General features: G+C 44.1%; 1 protein-coding gene across 1 annotated transcript in view; it reads right to left on the bottom strand.

Moving 5' to 3' along the window:
* The window catches only part of PDPK1 (3-phosphoinositide dependent protein kinase 1), a 74,124-nt gene that overhangs the window by 28,480 nt on the left and 26,787 nt on the right, over nucleotides 1–18,857 (bottom strand). The window contains exons 2-6 of the mRNA XM_011376612.2: nucleotides 17,417–17,683; nucleotides 14,528–14,570; nucleotides 14,129–14,266; nucleotides 8,822–8,966; nucleotides 8,006–8,103 (exon numbers count right to left, since the gene is read on the bottom strand). Of these exons, the coding sequence (XP_011374914.1) occupies nucleotides 8,006–8,103; nucleotides 8,822–8,966; nucleotides 14,129–14,266; nucleotides 14,528–14,570; nucleotides 17,417–17,683 (691 nt within the window). The remainder of the gene's footprint in view (nucleotides 1–8,005; nucleotides 8,104–8,821; nucleotides 8,967–14,128; nucleotides 14,267–14,527; nucleotides 14,571–17,416; nucleotides 17,684–18,857) is intronic.

Below are 18,857 nucleotides of genomic sequence, written 5' to 3'. Positions count from 1 at the left end.
CCAGGGCTCAGATCCAGTCCTGTTGCTTCCTCTGCCCTGTTGCCTTAACTGGTTCCCTTGGTGAGTTATTCTCCTATAAAGACTATGAGGTTGCATATGCATCCTGCCAGGACCCTGACTGATACTGCCAAGAACACTGAGGTGATTCATGAGAGAGAAAAACAAACCAAGAGCCAAAACCAAATGAAACCATTCAACCACAAATGAATCAAAGAAATGCAAATGAAATGATAGCTTATCAAATCCGCAAACACAAAATAGGAGGAAAATAATACATCGTGTTGGCAAAGATTTGAGACAGACACAGTGCTGCTGGTGGAGATAAAAATAACTTTGGGGGGAGCAATTTTTTAATAAGCATCAAAAGCCACTGAGAATAGGCTTGCCCCTCCGGGGTCTGTACTTGATACTTTACTGCTTCACAGTAATCATGCATTGCTTCTGTGATTTCTATTTTGTAATGCTATTATTTAAAAGTATTAGAAGGAGGGGGGAGGTAGATGGGGTAAAAGGAGTCAAACATGTGGTGAAAGAAAGAAATCTAACTATGGGCGGTGAACACACAATGCAATATATATCATATGCCTTACTGTTGAATTGTACACTTGAAACTTACTGGATTTCGTTAACCAATGTCACCATAAAAAAAAGTACTAGAAATACATCTTACACGGAAAGACATATATTATGCATAATTAAATAATTCAGGCTATCAAACGGTAAGCAGAAGTATCTGTGCTTTTAAACAGCTACATTATGCACAAAACAAAGTCTAAAGGATATACGCCCCGCCCCCATATGGCTTGGCTTTAAACAGTGAATCATGTCATCAGGACTGTGTTGTTCTTGTTTTAAGCTTTCTGGGTTCGGGTGGGCTTGTCTCCTATGACACCTGCTGCTTCCTCTTCCCCAGGGGCCTGTGCCCACCTTCTTAAAGGCAGACTCCAAGTCTCTGCAGATATGCAAAGTCACCTCCTTGAAAAGGAGCTCTCCGGTGAGTCGAGAGATGAATGACTCCTTTGGAGTGTGGAAAGGAATAGGACTGTCCTTATAAAGATGTTCTAAAAGTATAAAATAAAATACACAAAACTACAAATAATGAAAGTATCAAAATATTAAAGTAATAAATGTGTGATGTGCTAATATATGGTTTTATTGATACACTAAATAAGATCTAGCAGCAGACCTAATAATACAATAATTCTGCAGTGATGATGAGCATAAACACTAGATCAAGAGTCTATGACAACTTTAACAAGACAAGAAAACATCTGTGATTTCTCCTGATGACAGAGACATTTGTTGCCCACCCTCATGATTGAAGCAAATGTTCAATTTCACTGAAAGGTTTGTGAAAAATAAGTAATTTCCTCCTCTCCAGCTTCACTGCTGGCTGGCTTCTATCTGTGACATTTGGGTAAAGAGCCTCAGAGAGTATCAGAAAACCAGAGATAATCTTAGTCCCCTCCCTCTGGAAGCTCAGAGATAAGCCAAAGGTCAAACTTCTCCAGCTACTAGAAAACTGGGCCCAGGACCCCACCATTGGCTGACTTAGCCTCCTCTATGCCACTGACCCCTTGCCAGTAGGCCACACAGTTAAGGGAAAGAAGAAGGGTCGTGAGCTCGGTTTTTGTTTCTCCCCTCTTTTTGGGGAGAGAGAAGGCCTGTCTCCACCCTTAAAGTGGTTCAAAGAAAAGTGACCAGCATTCTGGGCCATGGACCACTCTGGCCACCACAGATTTGCAAGTCAGACTCTGAGGTGCCAGTGGGGAAGGCGGGACCTGAAGAAATGTTCCTGAGGTCAGGAGACACCCACACTCTTTTAAAGCCAGAAATGTAGACTGCTAGTTTCTTACCCATAAACCCACATGTGAAACACAGCAAACATTCCATAAACTGTGGTTACCTCTTGGACAGAAGACAAGAAAAATGAATATGGCAACACATAAAAAGGAGTCTGCACTATGACCAAGTGGGATTTATCCCAGGAATATAAGGGTAATTCAACATATAGAAATCAATCAATGTAGTAAGAATAAAGGACAAAACCACATGATCACCTCAATAGATGCAAAAAAGCATCTAACGAAAATTCAACATTCTTTCTTGATAAAAATACGTAAAACCAGGCAGGAAGGGAACTTTCCTCAATCTGATAAAGGCATCTATGAAAAACACAACTACCATCGTACTCAATGGTGAAAGATTGGAAGCTTTACCCCTAATGTCAGGAACGAGGCAAGGATGCTACTCTTGCCATTTCTATTCACTGTAGCAGAGGTTCTATTAGGGCAATTAGGCAAGAAAATGAAATAGGCATCCACATTAGAAAGGAAGAACTATCTCTAATCACAGATAACATGATCTTGTATACAAACATCAACTATAGTTCTATACCCTTGCAATGAATAATCTGAAAATGAAATTAAGAAAACAATTCCATTTATAATAGCCTCAAAAATACAATACTAAGGAGTAAATTTAACAAAAGTACAAAGCTTATATATGCTGAAAACTACACAAGATTTTAAAAGAAATTATAAAAGATCTAAATAAAGACATCTCGTTTTGAAGGATCAGAAGACAATATTGTCAAGATGGCAATATAGATGTACTCTGTGACTTACCACGGTTTGACTAAATATTTTTGACTACAATGGTACAAAATTGTACTTTAAATTTTGAAATTTGATCTTTTCCTGGGCAAGTGATATACAAGACTCTGGGTAGTGAGCCACAGCTCCAAGTCAGACATGTGACCAGAAGGGTAAACAACTGATACTTTACAGTGTACTGTGCTGCCAGCATTTTTGGATACTGTGTTCTGTGTTCTGAGCACACTTAAGGTAGGCTAGGCTAAGCGATGATGTCCAGTAGGGTAGGTGTATTAAATGTATTTTCGACTTGTAATATTTTCAATTTATGATGGGATTATTGGGACATACCTCCATTGTAAGTCTAGGAGCACCTGCACTCCCCAAACTGATCTATACATTCAACACAACCCCTACCTAAATCCCAGTTGGCTTTCACTGAGGACAATGTCTTCCAGGTTCATCTAGGTTATATCAGAACTTCATTCCTTTTCAGGGCTGAATATTATTCCATTGTATGGATAGACCACATTTTATCCATTCATCAGCTGAAGGACATGAGTTGTTTCCAATTTTTGACTATTACTAATAAAGCTATGAACATTTCTGTACAACTCTTTATGTGAACATATTTTTAATTCTTTGGGATATATACCTAGAAGTAGATTTGCTGAGGAACTGGGGAACTGCCAGACTGTTTTCCAAAGTGATTGCACCATTTGACATTCCCACCTGCAGGGTATGAGGGCTTTAGTTTCTCCACATCCTTGCTGACACTTATCTGTCTTTTTGATCATAGCCATCCTAGTGAGTATGAAGTGGCATCTCATAGTGGTTTTGATTTGCATTTCCTAATGACATTGAGCGTCTTTTCATGCGTTTATTGGCCATCTGATTACCTTCTTTGGAGAAATGTCTATTTAGACCCTTTGCCCATTTTTTAATGTTTTGGGTTTTTTTTGTTTTGTTTTTGGTCACTTTGAGTTCTTCATATATTCTGGATATAAGTCACTTATCAGATATATGATTTGGAAATATTTTTTCCTATTCGGTGGGTTGTCTTTTCACTTTCTTAATGGTATCATGGCACAAAAATTGTTAAACTTGATGTGATCTAATTTACCTATTTTTTCTTCTGCTGCTTGTGCCTTTGGTATTATATCTAAGACAACATTTCCTAATCCAAGGTCATGAAGATTTGCTCCTACGCTTTCTACCAAGAGTGTTATAGTTTTAGATCCCACATTCAGATCTCTGATCTAACCAATTAACAACTGAGTTAACCTGTGTATGGTGTGAGGCAGGGGTAATAGTGTTTTTGATGAATTGGTCTTCACTGGAGGAAGATGGTGAACCAATTCACGGTTTTCAAAAGTGGCAAATAAAAGGGGAAGAAACAGTATTTATCCTGTTTTTCCTTCACAATTAATATTGCTAGTTAATAAGCAAATAGTTGCTATGAGGAAGTTTCCCTTTAAAGAATTCCAACTCATAAATGAAGGAATTAGATTATGATCATTCTGTATTCTCTACTGAACTAATAGATCTAGGCCACTATGGCTATAAAGGGCTGTTGACATCACAGAGAGAGAGATGAATGGATGTCAAGTGCTTCCAAATAAAGAAGGCACTACCACCAGCCTGAGGTGTAAGAGGACTGAACTTGAATGTGATCAAGCGGCCAGTTCCAAATGCCAGTTTACAGGACATAGAGAAGGGAGAGGGACAGGTTATATGACTCCACAGAGATGCAATCAGCAAAAGTCTGAGAAACTCTATAATACAGACAAATAACCTGGGTTGTTCAACAGACTGCAAAGGAAGAAATATAGATGGAGAGGAAGCTACAGGTTAAAAGAAATTTAAGAGACAAATTAGCTAAGCTCAAACATGGGATCTTTATTTAAATCCTAATTCAACTAAACAACCACCAAAAAAATTACGACGTGGAATTATGATTAGAAATTTAATACTGACTGAATATTTTGATATATTAAGAAATTACTGTTACTTTTTTATGTATAAAAGTGGTATCGTATTGTAATTACTTTTTTAAAAGATTCTTTATATTTACATTTTCCTATATTTATAGGAAAAACAAATTGATGATATGGTAGAAATCAGGTCACATGTATGGTTTCAATTTTTACAAAAAGCAGGTACTCTGTAAAAAAAAAAAAAGAAAGAAAGAAAACTCTCTGTGTTTCATAACTATGACTAAACAAATACAAATATTGAGAAGACCAAAGTAAACCATTTCTTGATGGTTAAGAGTTATGTTTGGTGGTGTAAGTATAGGGACTTGGCTTTCTCCTCTATCATGTGAACTCTGCTTTTGTGGTAGAAGAAAACCTGTTTCGAAGGCAGCTCCTTCATAAAGGGATGGGTGTGGTTCTGCCCATGCTAGAATGCTGGCAAAGCAAGACACTATGAGAGGGTCTGAAGTCCACAGCACACCTACAGGGAGGTTGATACTAGTCTGAGGGTCTGGATGATGGCTGTCCACAGAGGGGCCACGCAGAGAAGGTGCATCTGGAGTGACAGAATGATTTCGGTTCTGAAGCCTCATCATTCCATCCCCTCTCCACTCAATCTCACCTATGAACCTGTCCCTCCTGTTTGCTGAGTGGAGCCTCCACACCTGGCTGCATATCAGAAAGACCTGCACAGTTCAGGACACAGGTTTCCAGACACAAACCCCAAGTCTGAACCTCCAGGGCTCTACAAGCTCCCCAAGCCTCTTGCAAAGAGGACAAAGGCCAGGGACACAACCACAGATGAGCAACTTACTCCACATGATTAAGCTGTGCTCACCGGGATATGTAGGCGGGGGACCCTTGTGCAAGCTTAGAAGTCACAAGTCCTCTGTGCCAGAAAGTGCTCATCAACCCCACATGCCTTCCACAGCTGCCCTGCTGTCACCTACTCCCGCCTATGACACATGCGGGCCACTCAGACCCAAAAGGCAGCGGTTAGAGAGAGAGATGCAGGGCTCACCCCCTTCCAGGAGTGACCCATTGGGACAGAGACCTGTGAAAACAGACAACCTCTCGCTGGGAGGAAGGCAAAACATGCTCACTACACAGCTAAGGAATCTGGGCTCCCACCAAAACTTTCCTTCTGGAAGCTTTGACATGTTTTGGGGAAACCATCTCTGCACAAAAGTTTAAAAAAAAAAAAAAAAGCTAATGCAGGAATAAATTCTAAGATTCTGAAGTACTTCAAGAAGAAAATGAAAGTAAGTCACTAAAATGAATAGTTCACATGATTACATGTGTTTTTCTCTTCTAGGAAGAAAAAAAAGCTAACTCTTCTATATATACAAGTAATTCTCCATTTTACAACGTAAGGACTTTTAACCTCCTGCTTTCAGAAAGAAAGAAGAGCAAGTTTATTTCACAATTTCATCAAGCATTTAAATTCTTATATATTTTTCAATGGCTATGGGGCAACAGGACTAGCCTCTGCCAAATATCAGATTCTGAAGGAAATCTACATGAAAGAACAAAGGACAGAGTAGACCCCAAAGTAAGTGGCTCCCAAGGCTGACTGGGAGTCCCCATGGTGGGAATCACACATGGTGACAAGCAGCCTAACAAGAACATTCAGGGACATGACGGTTCCTGTTTGGTTCACCTCTGTGGTGGACAATGTTATCGTTTTGGGTTATACCATGCTCACAAAAACATGATTACCTGCCAATAAAATGTTACTATCAATAGGCATAAGTCAAAGAGATCAAGGTTTGGGGGCATCTCACAAGTGCCAACAGGACTTCCTAGGTGTTGTGCATCTCTGGGTGGGAGGCCACCCATCCTCTGACACCCTCAGTGGGAAGAAGGAAAGGGTGCTACAAAAGGCAGGCTAGTAGAGCCAGGACTATGCCTTGTTGAGAAATAAGAGCATCTTCTTTGATTGCAAGTTTTATTTTAGCCCCCAGATGGTGGTGCTTCAGGGTTCTCAGAAGCTCCCAAATCCAAGACGCTGTTGTGGTGGCTCAGTGAGTGTGCAGAGATTAAAGTACTAACTGGCAGAATCTTCACAAGAATCCTCAGTTTGCAAAACACCCGAAAAGGAAAGATAAGGCACCCTGCAGAAGGGAACCCACAAAGACCCAGCCAGGCGTGCTAGGCACCTCCCTGCAGCACAGATTCGCATCTCTGCCCATGCATGGCTGGCATGAGGGGACATAGGCATAGCCCAGTGGCTGCCCAATGTGCTGTCAAGCCTGAGGCTGAAAAGGCCAATCTAGCTGAGCTAGAGGGCTTTCTTAAGAGCCGAGGTCCTCTTCACCGATGTGCAGTGCTCAGTTCCTAGCCAGAGCAAAGTGGATGCTTCTGTCTGAACCTTCCACCAATGAACCCTGTACTCACATCCAGCATATCCGTTTCTCCAGTGCTTTTCATCAAAGTCCTTTTCTCATGGCAGAGAAGCGCGTGCACTTCAAGAAGGTCCCTGCCACAGCCTTTTGTGTCAGGGCTGCTCTAACAGTCACGTCCCAAGACCCAAATTTCATTTTCAGGGTCACTTATTAACTCGCACAGTAGCCCTCAGCTTCTCCCAAATCTCACCACAAAGGGCTTTTTCTTCTTTCTACCTCAACACTTGAAAACAGTTTCAGAAGTAAAATTACCATTCTATATACTCCCAGAGTTTATGATTCCCATCCAATAAACACCTGAAGGGCAGCAAGAGCCCCAGCCAAGATGCCCCCAGTCTAGTTAAGATATCCGGGGCACTCTTCTGGCCCAAATGGACAGTCAGCAACTTCTCTTCAGGTGATAGAGTTATCATAATATATAATACAATGCTAGGAAGCAACCTAGAGGTAAAAATCAGGTCCCACTTGTTCTATGATTTTGTAGAACCTCACTATAACAGCATGTCTGGGCCATCACTGGCAGCTGCACACAGGAGATGAGGAGACAGACGGTGGGCAGTGGAATATAGGGACAGTGCTCTCCCTCCCTCAGTTACCACCTGCAGGGAAGAGCTGGGAGCTGACCCATCAACCCCACATCACTGCAAGAAAGACCAGGAACAAATGTGGCACTCTGGTATCTTCTAGGAAGACTACAGAGGGTGAGCCACAGGGCAGTCCCTGGCATTCACAAAGACAAGTGAGAACATGCAGAGAGCACCTGGTGACCCAGCACCCCTGACTCAATGACAGGGGACCAACCACAGGCAGCCGTCCACCCACTAGACTAGGCGCACAGTGCCCAGGCACTGACAGTAAGAGCTGCCAGGTGAGGCAAGGTCTTCCCCAGTGAAGGTTCAAGCATCTATTTTATAATAACAAAGGTATTACAAACGTCTGTCATTAACCATGACTACAATGCAATTCACCACATTAAGAGATTTTCATCTAAGCTCTAAGCAGGATCTGTGGAAATAAAGCACTCACACACCTTGTTTACTCTCTGGGGATAATACTTTTGCTGTTCCAAAATCTGTGATCTGGATGTGCATATCTTCATTTAACAAAATGTTTTCTGGTTTCAAGTCCCTGTGAAAGCAGATTTTTTTATATTTGAGATGAATTATTTAAAACAGTAAACTACATACTCTAACTTTCGCTAAAAACAAAACGAACTAGTTAACACTTATAATCTTTATAGACTAACAACCAAGAATGCAAAGTCTAAAGTTCATAATGAACAAGTATCAATCAATTGCATATAATGAAGACATTCTAATTATATCACTTCATAACTACCTACCGTTTTTAATAAACATTTTACTAAAATATTAACTATAATTTTTAAACCATAAAATAAAGAGCTTTTAAACCTATTGTGGGAATCATTTCACAGTATATGTAAATTAAACTATCATGCTGTACACCTTAACCTTACACAGTGATATATGTCAGTTATTTCTCAAACTGGAAAAAATGTTAAAATTGTAAATTTTATGTGTATTTTACAGTTTTAAAAAGTCAGTTAAAGAAAGTTTATTTGCATACTTTCAACTTGAATTTATCAGAAAGCCATGGTAAATGAGACCAGAACATAAGAGCTACAGATGACAAAATAATAGTTGTCGTCAAGATGGGTAGGAAAACTGTTAGCCTGGCAAAAAAGACATCTGAGCCATTTTATCTTATAAGTGAAGATCCATGAGGCTCTCAACATCAGGGTGATGTGAACTCTCACATGAGGGATCCCACCCTCCATTAGGTAAACCAGAGCTGCCCCAGGGAGCCCCAGGCCCCAGCTTGGTACCTGTGGATGATGCCCCTGCCGTGCAAATACTCTAGAGCAGACACCATCTCGGCTGTGTAAAATCGGGTGCACGTCTCATCGAATGAACCAATTTTGCGAATGTATTTAAGTAGTTCTCCATTTTTGGCATAACTAAGGCCAAAATCTAAATATTGCACAGTTAAGGAAGAACGCAGAAGTGATTTTTTAAAACTAACCTTAACAACCCAATAGGAATTTTTTAAATTAATGAAAACTGAAGATACCTGTGGCCCGAGACTGCTGCCCCTCTTCGAGTCAGACCAGGTCATGGTCAGACCTATGGCCGATGGGAATCCTGGGTCCCAGCACCCGGGCGAGTCCCCAGGGTAGGTTTCTTGCCAAGAACAAAAGCCTCTCAGCCCAGCTGCCCCTTCTGGACCTCACCAGTCCCAGAAGGCACCTGTAGCCCCAGTGAAGGGCAGCTGCTAGAGATGGCAGTCGAATGCCTCTTTGCAGGCTTCAGCCAAGGTGTGTGTATGGCGGGGGGCGGTCCTCCATCATAATCCAGTCCACACACCTGCACAGTGCGTACACATTTACTGAGCACCAGCTGTGCTCCACATGCTATGCTAAGAGTCAGTTCATGTAAAGGTTTCTCAAATGAATGCTCCAAGTATAAAGTGACAAGTTTTGTAAGAGAAATGCCATTTTATTAATTTCTTGAGTCAATCTATTTATGGGCACCCATTGGGGAGAGACTTGAGGAACACAGTCATCCTTCCCTTGGACACCACTGCAGGGCGATTTGTTTAATTTCTATTCTCCCTTTTCCAAAGAAGATTAAAGCTTGCAGAAATAAATGGATCTCATGTAATTGCTTCCTCCTAGAAGCACCAAAGGTCTGCGTCTATTAATGGAAATCTAAAGGTACTTTGCAGCTCCCTGGCAGCCAGGGACACAGTGACCCGAGTCCTCACCTGCCCTGAGCAGTCTCTAAGGTTTGGAAGGGGTGGCCTGTGCTCAGGGTATTCCATCTGGCTTGTTTGCCAAGGCACTGCTATCTCCCACCAAGGAAGGAGTCTGAACATGCAAGTACAGTAGGGACAAGCCCAGGAGGAAGAGACCAGCCACAAAGGCTGCTTGAACCTGCCCTGGATCCAGCTGCACCTGTGGCCACCTGAGCCCTTTCAACTAGGATGCTTAACAGGGACCTGAAACAAAAATCTTAGTTTTAGGGAATCCAAAAGGTCTCAGCCAGGCTGCCTTTCCATTTGCCCTGCTCTGCTCCCTCTATCGGGAAGGCTGCAGACTCTGGCCCACTTGACCCCATGCAGGAACTTGGCACTGCCTCAGCAGGTGGCCCCACCTAGATTAGTCAAGGAGCCTCACCAATTAGGAATGCCTCTTCCCAAGAGCCTGCAGCCCACAGAGGCTTGGCCATGGTCACAGGCACTGCACCTCTTTCCACTTAATGGGTTCTGCACCTTATCTGACCATCTCCTGAGTTCCTGTTTCCTATAAGAGAGACACTCACTTCTAGTTCTCTGCTCAGCTATGGAGCTAAGGTGATTGACAGGTTTTGAATATGACAGATGTCAAGGATCACAGATCCAAATCCATGTTCCCTCTGACCATACACATTCTTTATCCCTCAGAAGCACTTTTTCAGACCTCACTGATCCATTTCCCATCCTAGAACATTTCTACCTCCTTCGGCACAGTCAGTGCCCTGGGGCCCTGAGGAGGAGGCAGTTCTAGTGCAAGGAGTGGGTGCATTCCCGGAGGATGAGCACAGACCAGGCCTGTGGCAGAGCCCAATGCCTGCATTTTGTAGAGGATCCTGGCACAGCAAGGTTAAGAAACTAACTCGAGGTCACAAAGCCAAGGTCTCAAAGCCTAGTGCACTGCTTCTATCCCCAAGCTACAGGAGGGGACACACAAGGACGAGTAGGTGGGGGCAGAGGAAGAATGCCCGCTAGCCAAGTAACCTCTGAGATCCCTCAGCCTTCATCCCTGTGGAAGGGAAAGGCACCCTTGCAGTGCTCAGCCCAGTGCTCCAGCCCGTGAGAGAGGGTAAGGGGCTCGCACTCAGTGGCCTCTTGGAGCTCAGCTCCCTCCCCTGGGAGCAGGGACTGAGTCTGATCAGGCTGAACCTCCAGATGGCAGGGAGGCTACCAGCGCCCAGGGCCCCACAGGGACCAGCCGCCAGTTTCCAGGCTGCCATGAGGGTGTCCCGAGGCTCTGTTCTGCGGGAGGTTTGCCCCTGCAGTCACTCCAGTCTCTCTCCAATGTGTAAATTATGGCTAGAGGAGGGTGGTGTACATATGGGGGCTTATCTTGAGGTAGAGAATTTCCTTTTCTTTCTCTCAATACAATGTACTCCACTAAAGATTTCGAGTGGGGCAGAAGTCTCCGATTTCACTTCTGTCAGAAGTGAAGCAAGTCCTCACAGCCTTCACAGGCACTGGAATTTGCCTTAAAATTTAAGAACAGTTACCATTGTACAAAATCTATTACCCTCAACCTACTGTGCTCTAACCAATTCCATCTGAAATTAGAGAACAAGCTCACTCATCTAGATTCTGAGCCACCTGATCCCACCACATGTAACCTTGGAAGAAGGTGAAGCCAAGTATGTGTGTGTGATCTGTCAGAGCCCCCCAACCAACAAGATGCATTGTCCCACAGGCCCTACAGAAAGCCCAAGCCTCCAGAAAATCTGGCAATCAGAGATCTCCACAGGCACGAGGAGCAGAGTCACATAGGTCCCAGGGAGCACAAGGTGTGTGTGTGGGGGATGTCAAGGTGGCCTCAGAGGTGAGAGACACATAGAACAGACGTGAAGAGGTCCCTTCAATGTCTTCAGGAGATCACTGATGGCTGTTGCATGAGCATGGCTGCAGTGAGGTGGAGACAAGAGGTAACACTGGAGCCAGGGGTAGAGGCAAACATTCTATTACACCTAACACACACCAACAAGGAACCCCCTCCCTGCTTCACATGCCCTTGGCTACTAAGCATCTTTACTGCTCCCCTTTACAGTAAATTCACTGGGAAGAATCTGCCCTGTGTGCTATCTGCACTTCCTCATCTCTCTCTACTGAACCCTACTCCAATCTCCAAACTGCCACTGTCAACGACTTGCACAGGGGCCAATCCACAGGTCAGGTTTAGGTCCATGTGCTTGACCACTCCACAGCATCTAGCCGGGCTGCAGCACCCTCCACCAGAAACCATCTGGTTCTTTGGCCCCCAGGTCTCTGTCCTCTCAACTCACCGGCAACAACACCCCTTTACCCTCAGCCTCCTCGAAGGGTCCCTTCCGAGTATCAATCTTCGCGTGTGGGAATGACCCAGGCTCAGGCCTCAGACCTCTCCCCTCCAATGCCCCCCAGTGGCCAGCCAGCCAGCTGACACTGCCCTGATTCCTTCCTGAGCTCTGCCAGCAGCCATCCAGTAGCCAGCTTAGCCCTGCAGCAGCAACCACCTATGGATGCATCAAATGCCAGCTCAACATCCACTCTCAACTTGGCTTCTCCCAAGTCTCTTCTGGCTCAATTCTAGCACTACTGTGCACTCAGGTCCATAACCGGGAGCCATCTTGACTCCATTCTCCCTTGCCCATTCACTTACAAGAACCTTCACTGTAGCAACAAACAGCTGCCCTGCTTGAGATCTTCCCAGGCTCCCTGCTACACTTAGAAGAAAATCCAAAATTCTTGCCAGGCTTCCAAGGCTCAAGAAGCTGGCCCCAGCCCAGCCTTTCCATTCCACCCACATATATACTATCCTGTCCTCACTCCATCCGTCTCTGCCCGAGGTCATCAACTCAGACCACTGAGCTAAAACAGAAGCACATTCCAACACTCTCCCTTACCTGGCCTTACTATTCTCGGCCCCTTAGAGTCTATTATGCAGGTACTGATCACCTGTGTTATTTATCTCCTCCACAAAAACGTAAGCTCCATAAGGACAGAGCCAGTCACCTTATTTACTAGCACATTCCCATCATCTGGCACTCAGCAAGGACTTCTCATTAGACAAAAGCAAATTTAGATGACAACTGGCAAAAATGGTGTTTAAGGGGGAACAGGACTGAGCAAAGTTTTAACCCAGGACAATCTGTGCATATAGGCAAGAGGGAAAGGGAGAGGGAAGGGGAAAGCCTGACTGGTGGGGGAGGGGAAGGGGAAGCCAAACCCTCAAGACACTGGACCAGCTTTGCAAGTGGTGGGTGATGGGAAGAGGCTCTGGAAACCTTGAGGACAGAAGGAAAAGAACAGATGCAAAGACTGAGGTTTAAACTGAACAAGCTCTGAACCAAATCCATTTGACAGTTCAATCTCTCTTGGTCCAGGAGAAAGTCAGGAACATCTGCTGGGATCGAGGACAGAGTGACCAGGCAAACAGGGGCTGAGGGAAATCTTGGTTTAGAAGAACAACTGCAGGAAAGGAGCTGAGGAGTGAGGAGAAACTGGTTGGCCAGGCTGCATGACGAGCAGGCCCAAAAATAAGCAGTATGACATAGATGTATGGCCCACCTTCACTGCCAAAGGTGACCTGTCTCCCTGATCCCTAAGCAAAGGTAAAAGAGGAAAAAGACAGTGCTGCAGGGATTAGAGAGCTCAGGGAACACGAGATGCCCTCGAATAAAGCAAAGAATCAATGGGTGTGACGTTTCTGCTGGAGAAGCACCTGCGCAGCCTTGGAGAGCCAAAGGCACTGTATGAGCAGAGATATCCACCAGCAGAGAGAGTGGACACCAGAGTGGTACCACAGGGAACTGGAAGAGGGGGAGGAGGGAGGCTGGAGGATCCCAAGGAGGGGCTGTCTCTGAGAGGACAGCATCCTGGGTACAGGGAGAAAAGGTCTGGGCTCCTGTGGGTTACTCCCTGGATTTCTCACTTGGGGGCTGAGCCTGGTAAGGATGTCCCTTCCAACCCAACACCTACACACATGGGCCAAAGATGGAAGAGGGGTGCCCTTCTTCTACGATTCCCGAGTGTCCAAGATAATTTTTCCTCTCACTTCTTTGCTTGAAGCACAGGACTGGACACCTGATAGATATTCCAAGGGCGCTGCTTAGAGGAATGAGGGAAGCCTCTGAATAAATGTATAGCAACCACGGGGTTAAAATAATAGCAATCCTTTAGATACAATATTTATCAATTTAAAAAAATCTCAAAAAACATCTGTGATGGTCTCCCTTAAAGTAACCCCAGGGGTTCCGAGCCACACTGTGAATTCCTTTGAATGGCTACTTGCGAAAACAGATAATGGTGTCACAATTCCAAAATGACAAGGGGTCACTGTGATTTCTGAATGCTTTGACTGTTCAAAGGATACACAGCTTTTCATCATCCTGAAACGTGAAGTAAAGTTTAACAAAGAAAGGGTGATCCAGGCGTGACATCACATCTCTCTCTCTGGTTACATACGGGACCTTGTTCTCTTTGATAATGTGACGTTTCTCTAGAATTTTAACTTAAGGTAAGAAAGAAGCGAGTTACCACAATTAGAAACAGTAAGAAAATACTAAAGCCGCAACTCATAAAGGTAACTGACCCAAATTATAGTTTTTCACAAAACACAGCCACCAGCTACATGGTCTCTAAGACAGACCAACAGCATCCTATTCCATGAAATCAGCACAGAAACCCCCAGTCACTGGGCAGCTGGGCAGCCACATACCCAGAAGCATATTGTCCCTGTATCCCAAACACAGTTCAGTGAGTCAGTACTTACTAGCATATTCCCTTGAGGTTGCCAGTTCTCGGGCCAGGACAACCTGGTTTGGGAAGAAAAAAGGGAAAGAGAAGAGAAAAAACACCCAATGTAATTAGGGCACTGAGTTTCACAAGTCACTCCAAATCCAATCGTATATGCTACCCCGCCCTCACCATGAAATTACATTTAAATATTTGCAATTACATTTAAATATTTTTGGTCCTGTGCTAACAAATACAGCTGAATGTCAATGACTAAGTTAATGTATTCCAATAGATAAGAGCAAATACATATCTCTCTCAACAGCTTTCAGGAGGTTCTTCATCAACAGCCAATAGTTCCCACTGTGCAGTGAAGTGTACATGCAGGAATATCAAGACCAGCGTCACCCTCACAAACAATAAGAAGCAGAAGCAAATAAAGCCTCCACAAGTGAGTATTGGAAATTTCTTTAAAAAATAACTTTAAAAATAAATGCTTAGTGTATGTTCATTGCAAAAAAGGCACCCTGAATTTGGGCTGCTCCAAATACCTGTTGCCGTAATTTCACTTGTTGCTCTCAGACATTGTAACTACCATCCCTGATATCAAGGGCGCAGGAAACAAAATCATATGTGGCCTGCAGACAGTGCCTCCTGGGAGTCCTGATCCCCCACAGGATGCAGTCACACTCCCAGCTCTGTGGCATACCTGAGTCTGGGACTCCAACTTAACTTGGGGGACAGGGCATCAATGGAGATTGCACCACGGGAAAGGCCTTTCTACAAAAGCAAACCCTGGGCACAACCTAGGCGCCAACTTCTAAATGCCCAATGAGCCCAGTGTGGCAGTATGCTGGGTGGCCCCCACCACTGCCAGCTGGTATAAATGCTTCTCCTAAGACACCTGCAGGGGGATGGCCTAAGGACCAAAGAGCAGTTGAAAACCTGCCCAACTCCTGGAAAATCCCTGGGCCTTCTGGAAAGATCTCAGGATGCCATGGACCCAGTTTATTCAGCCTGAGTATGAGTTATATCTTGGTACAGAATTCTTTCCTAGACTTATCGGAAGTGATCCTGGAAAAGCACTGTGTGAAACACTCTGCAGTCATTAAGAATGAGGTTGGACTGCATGTACTCAAGTGGAAAGATCTCAAAGATCTTTCCAGAGGAATGTACCTGTGTGGACTGTTCTCAGGCGCCGGAGAGTGAAAGGGAGTGAGCTGGGGAAACTTCCCTTCTCTAGGTTATGTATTTATGCAATGTTAAATTTCTTCACGGGAGCATATACTAGCTATGTAAGTAGAAAGAATATGAATATTTAATGGAATCCTTTCTGAAGGAGATAGTTTTGTTATCTTTCTGTTGTGTGAATTCAGCATTTCACATAAGGTTTCCTTATGGGCACAGGGCAGGGAATGCCCCTCTTCCACAGATCAAGGCATGCTGCATCCCTCCACACCACCTGGGCTGATGGCCAGGCTAATGTGGCCATCATGATCATCCTTAGGGAGCTGGATGGCAGCAGGCCAACCTCCCTTTGCCCCAGCACCAGGCTCTGCCAAGTGAAGACCTGCCCAGCCTGAGAACTGCTGCTTGTCCTAATTTTAAGTGGTCTCTGTTTTAGGAGTGGTGAGAAAGAAATGAGGGAAGTACCTATAACATGAGAACCAGGACTGCAGGATTCTGCAACACACCAGGAAGGAGTTTCCAGCTCACAGCACTTCCCGTCACCTCCCCAGCACAGGGATGAAAAGAGCCTGTGCTAGGGCTTCTCACCATCAGAAGCATGTCACCCAGACAGTGATACTGTTACCCACTGTGGAAACCCAAGGACATGGGAGGAATTTCACAAGCAAATCCTCACTTTCCAGTCAAGACAAATGACCAATGAAGTAAAGCTGAGAAAGGAGAGACCTCTTCTTTTACTGGACCGTAGTAAGTAACCATGCAGAATACCAAAGTTCTCTTTAAAATAGATTCTTTTTTTTCTGAAAAAATCTGAGTGTACCAGAAGGACTGGGGACTATCATCAAGTTGAAGGTTTTTACCCTGAGGGCACAATTCTTTCATAATTTAAACAAAACTTCCAATTAAAAAATCTAAATTAAAAGTGTAAGAGGAGCAAAAGTTAACATTAATTGAAACAATGATGGGAACACAGGGGAGCTATAGTATTTCATGACCTTCTTTGTATTTTGAAATACTTCATAAATGTAGAAAGAGAAAGAAGACCAAATTTCACATAGGTATCTTCGCAAAGGCCAAGCAAGGAAGACATGTTGTTCCGGAATCCTGCAGGTGTTAGGGTCTGTGTAGTGCCACCCAGGTGTGTCCACAGCACTGCTGGGCCCAGCTCAGAGACCATAATGGCAGGGAGCTGTCTTTTTATGAAGGCACAGATTTAGACCGGGGAGCAGGTGCTCAGGCCTCCCCTGAGACTGCCGCAAGCCCCTGTCTCTCCCACAGCCACATGGGGCTGCCACCTCAACGAAGGGGCTACTTTGAACCTTCATTTCTTTGCTTTAAGAAGAAAACTACCACAAACTAGATACAACTCACTTGAATAGCAAAAAGAGTTACCCTAATTGTGACCCGTCAGTGCTGTGATAACATTTCTGTTTATGAAACTGAGGACACAAGACTCTGGAGGCTAGCAGGGTCTTCGGCTGTAACGGCAGCAAGGGTCAAGGGTGTACCGTTTTACATATGTGTACATATACACACACACACACACACACACACACACACACACACACAGAGACATATATATATATTTAAAATTTGGAGAGCTAATTTTAAATAAAAATCTGATTAAAGAGAAAAAAAATAAAAAATAAAAAAAATCTGAGTCTCCTAGTGTCAAGTCTAGTTCGGCATATCTAAAGAAAACACACTCATTCAACAAACAGCAGCAGCATGTACTCACTGTTGAAAAAGAGCCTTCGCCAAGAATTTTCCCGAATTTGAAGTCTTCAGGCCGTTTCTTCCGAGGCTGTGGTGGTGGCTGTGTGGTGTGTTGCAGCGAGTTGGCACTTGGGCGGGACTGAGCTGCGGTGCTGTCCATGGTGGGACCCTGCCTGCTGCCACCGCTGGGAACGCCAGGGGCCGTGCCGGACTCAGTCTGGGTCCTCACCATTGATGGGGATGGGCAGGAACATAACACCACACTGGACTGAATAGGAACGGTGTCATACTGGTGGACAAGAAAAAAAGGTAAGACTCAAGCAGCTCACTTTTCCTAAACATACGAACTAAAGTGTTGACACTAGTGAAACACAAACACCGAGTACACAGCAGGCCATCTTATCTTCTGCCGCACAGGTAAGGCTGTCGCCCTCCTCTCCCAAGTCCCTTCCCTGCTCAAATCCTAGTCCACCGACCCGCTTGCCCATGGACCCCACCACCTAGTACCTATCTGCCCTCACCCTCCTTTCTTAGCACAGCACGAGTCTCCAACTCACCCTCGCCCAAAGGCCATTTAGTTGGCCTTTCCCATCACTGCCCAATCTAAACACAATCGGTGGCTAACCCCTGTTCACAAAGGAAACGGGTCCAAACCTTGTAACCAGTGTCTCCCACTCCAGAACCCCTCATCTTGCTCACCCACTCACAGCTGATATGACAAGACACACGGGAAGTCACTCAGTTAGGGCTTGAACAAACAGACTGGCTTGAGACTGCATCGCAAAACTAAACAGAATTTTAACCTGGCAGTCCTGGAACACAGAAGTATAATTTAATGGCAAGAAGAGTCCAAGAATCGCCAACTGCGTGTAAAAATTATAGTTGATTAAAAAAAAAAGCTTCTCAAAAAACAAAACAAAAAAACTGTGGAATAACTGGTTAACAATCTGGAAGATAACTGATTTAGAGCCAAACTTTTCCCTATACACCAAAGTTACCTCCAAACCAATTAAAGAGTTATGTTTTTAAGTTATTTAAACAAATATTTACCTTTTAAAATTATTCAATGTGATCCTTATTAAAATCTCAACTGGTGTCTTTGCAGAAATTGACCAGTTGATCCTAAAATTCATATTGAAAGTCAAGGGAGCCAGAATAGCCAAAACAATCTCAAAAAAGAACAGTTAGAGGACTCACACTTCCAGATTTTAAAATTTAAAAAAACCTACAGCAATCAAAACAGTTTGGTACTGTCATAAGGATAGACACATAGATGAATAGAGTCCAGAAATAAATCCATACATCTACTACAGCCAACTGATTTTTGACAAGGGTGCCAAGATCCTTCGATAGGAAGAACAGTCTTTTCAACAAATGGTGCTGGGACAATTGTATAACCGCATGCGAAAGAATGAAGTTGGATGCTTTTCCCACATCATATATAAAATTTAACTCAAATGGAT

The sequence above is a fragment of the Pteropus vampyrus genome, unplaced genomic scaffold (genome assembly GCF_000151845.1).
Source record: "Pteropus vampyrus isolate Shadow unplaced genomic scaffold, Pvam_2.0 Scaffold300, whole genome shotgun sequence".
NCBI classification, from domain to species: Eukaryota; Metazoa; Chordata; class Mammalia; order Chiroptera; family Pteropodidae; genus Pteropus; species Pteropus vampyrus.
This window is presented reverse-complemented; position numbering and strand designations above follow the sequence as displayed.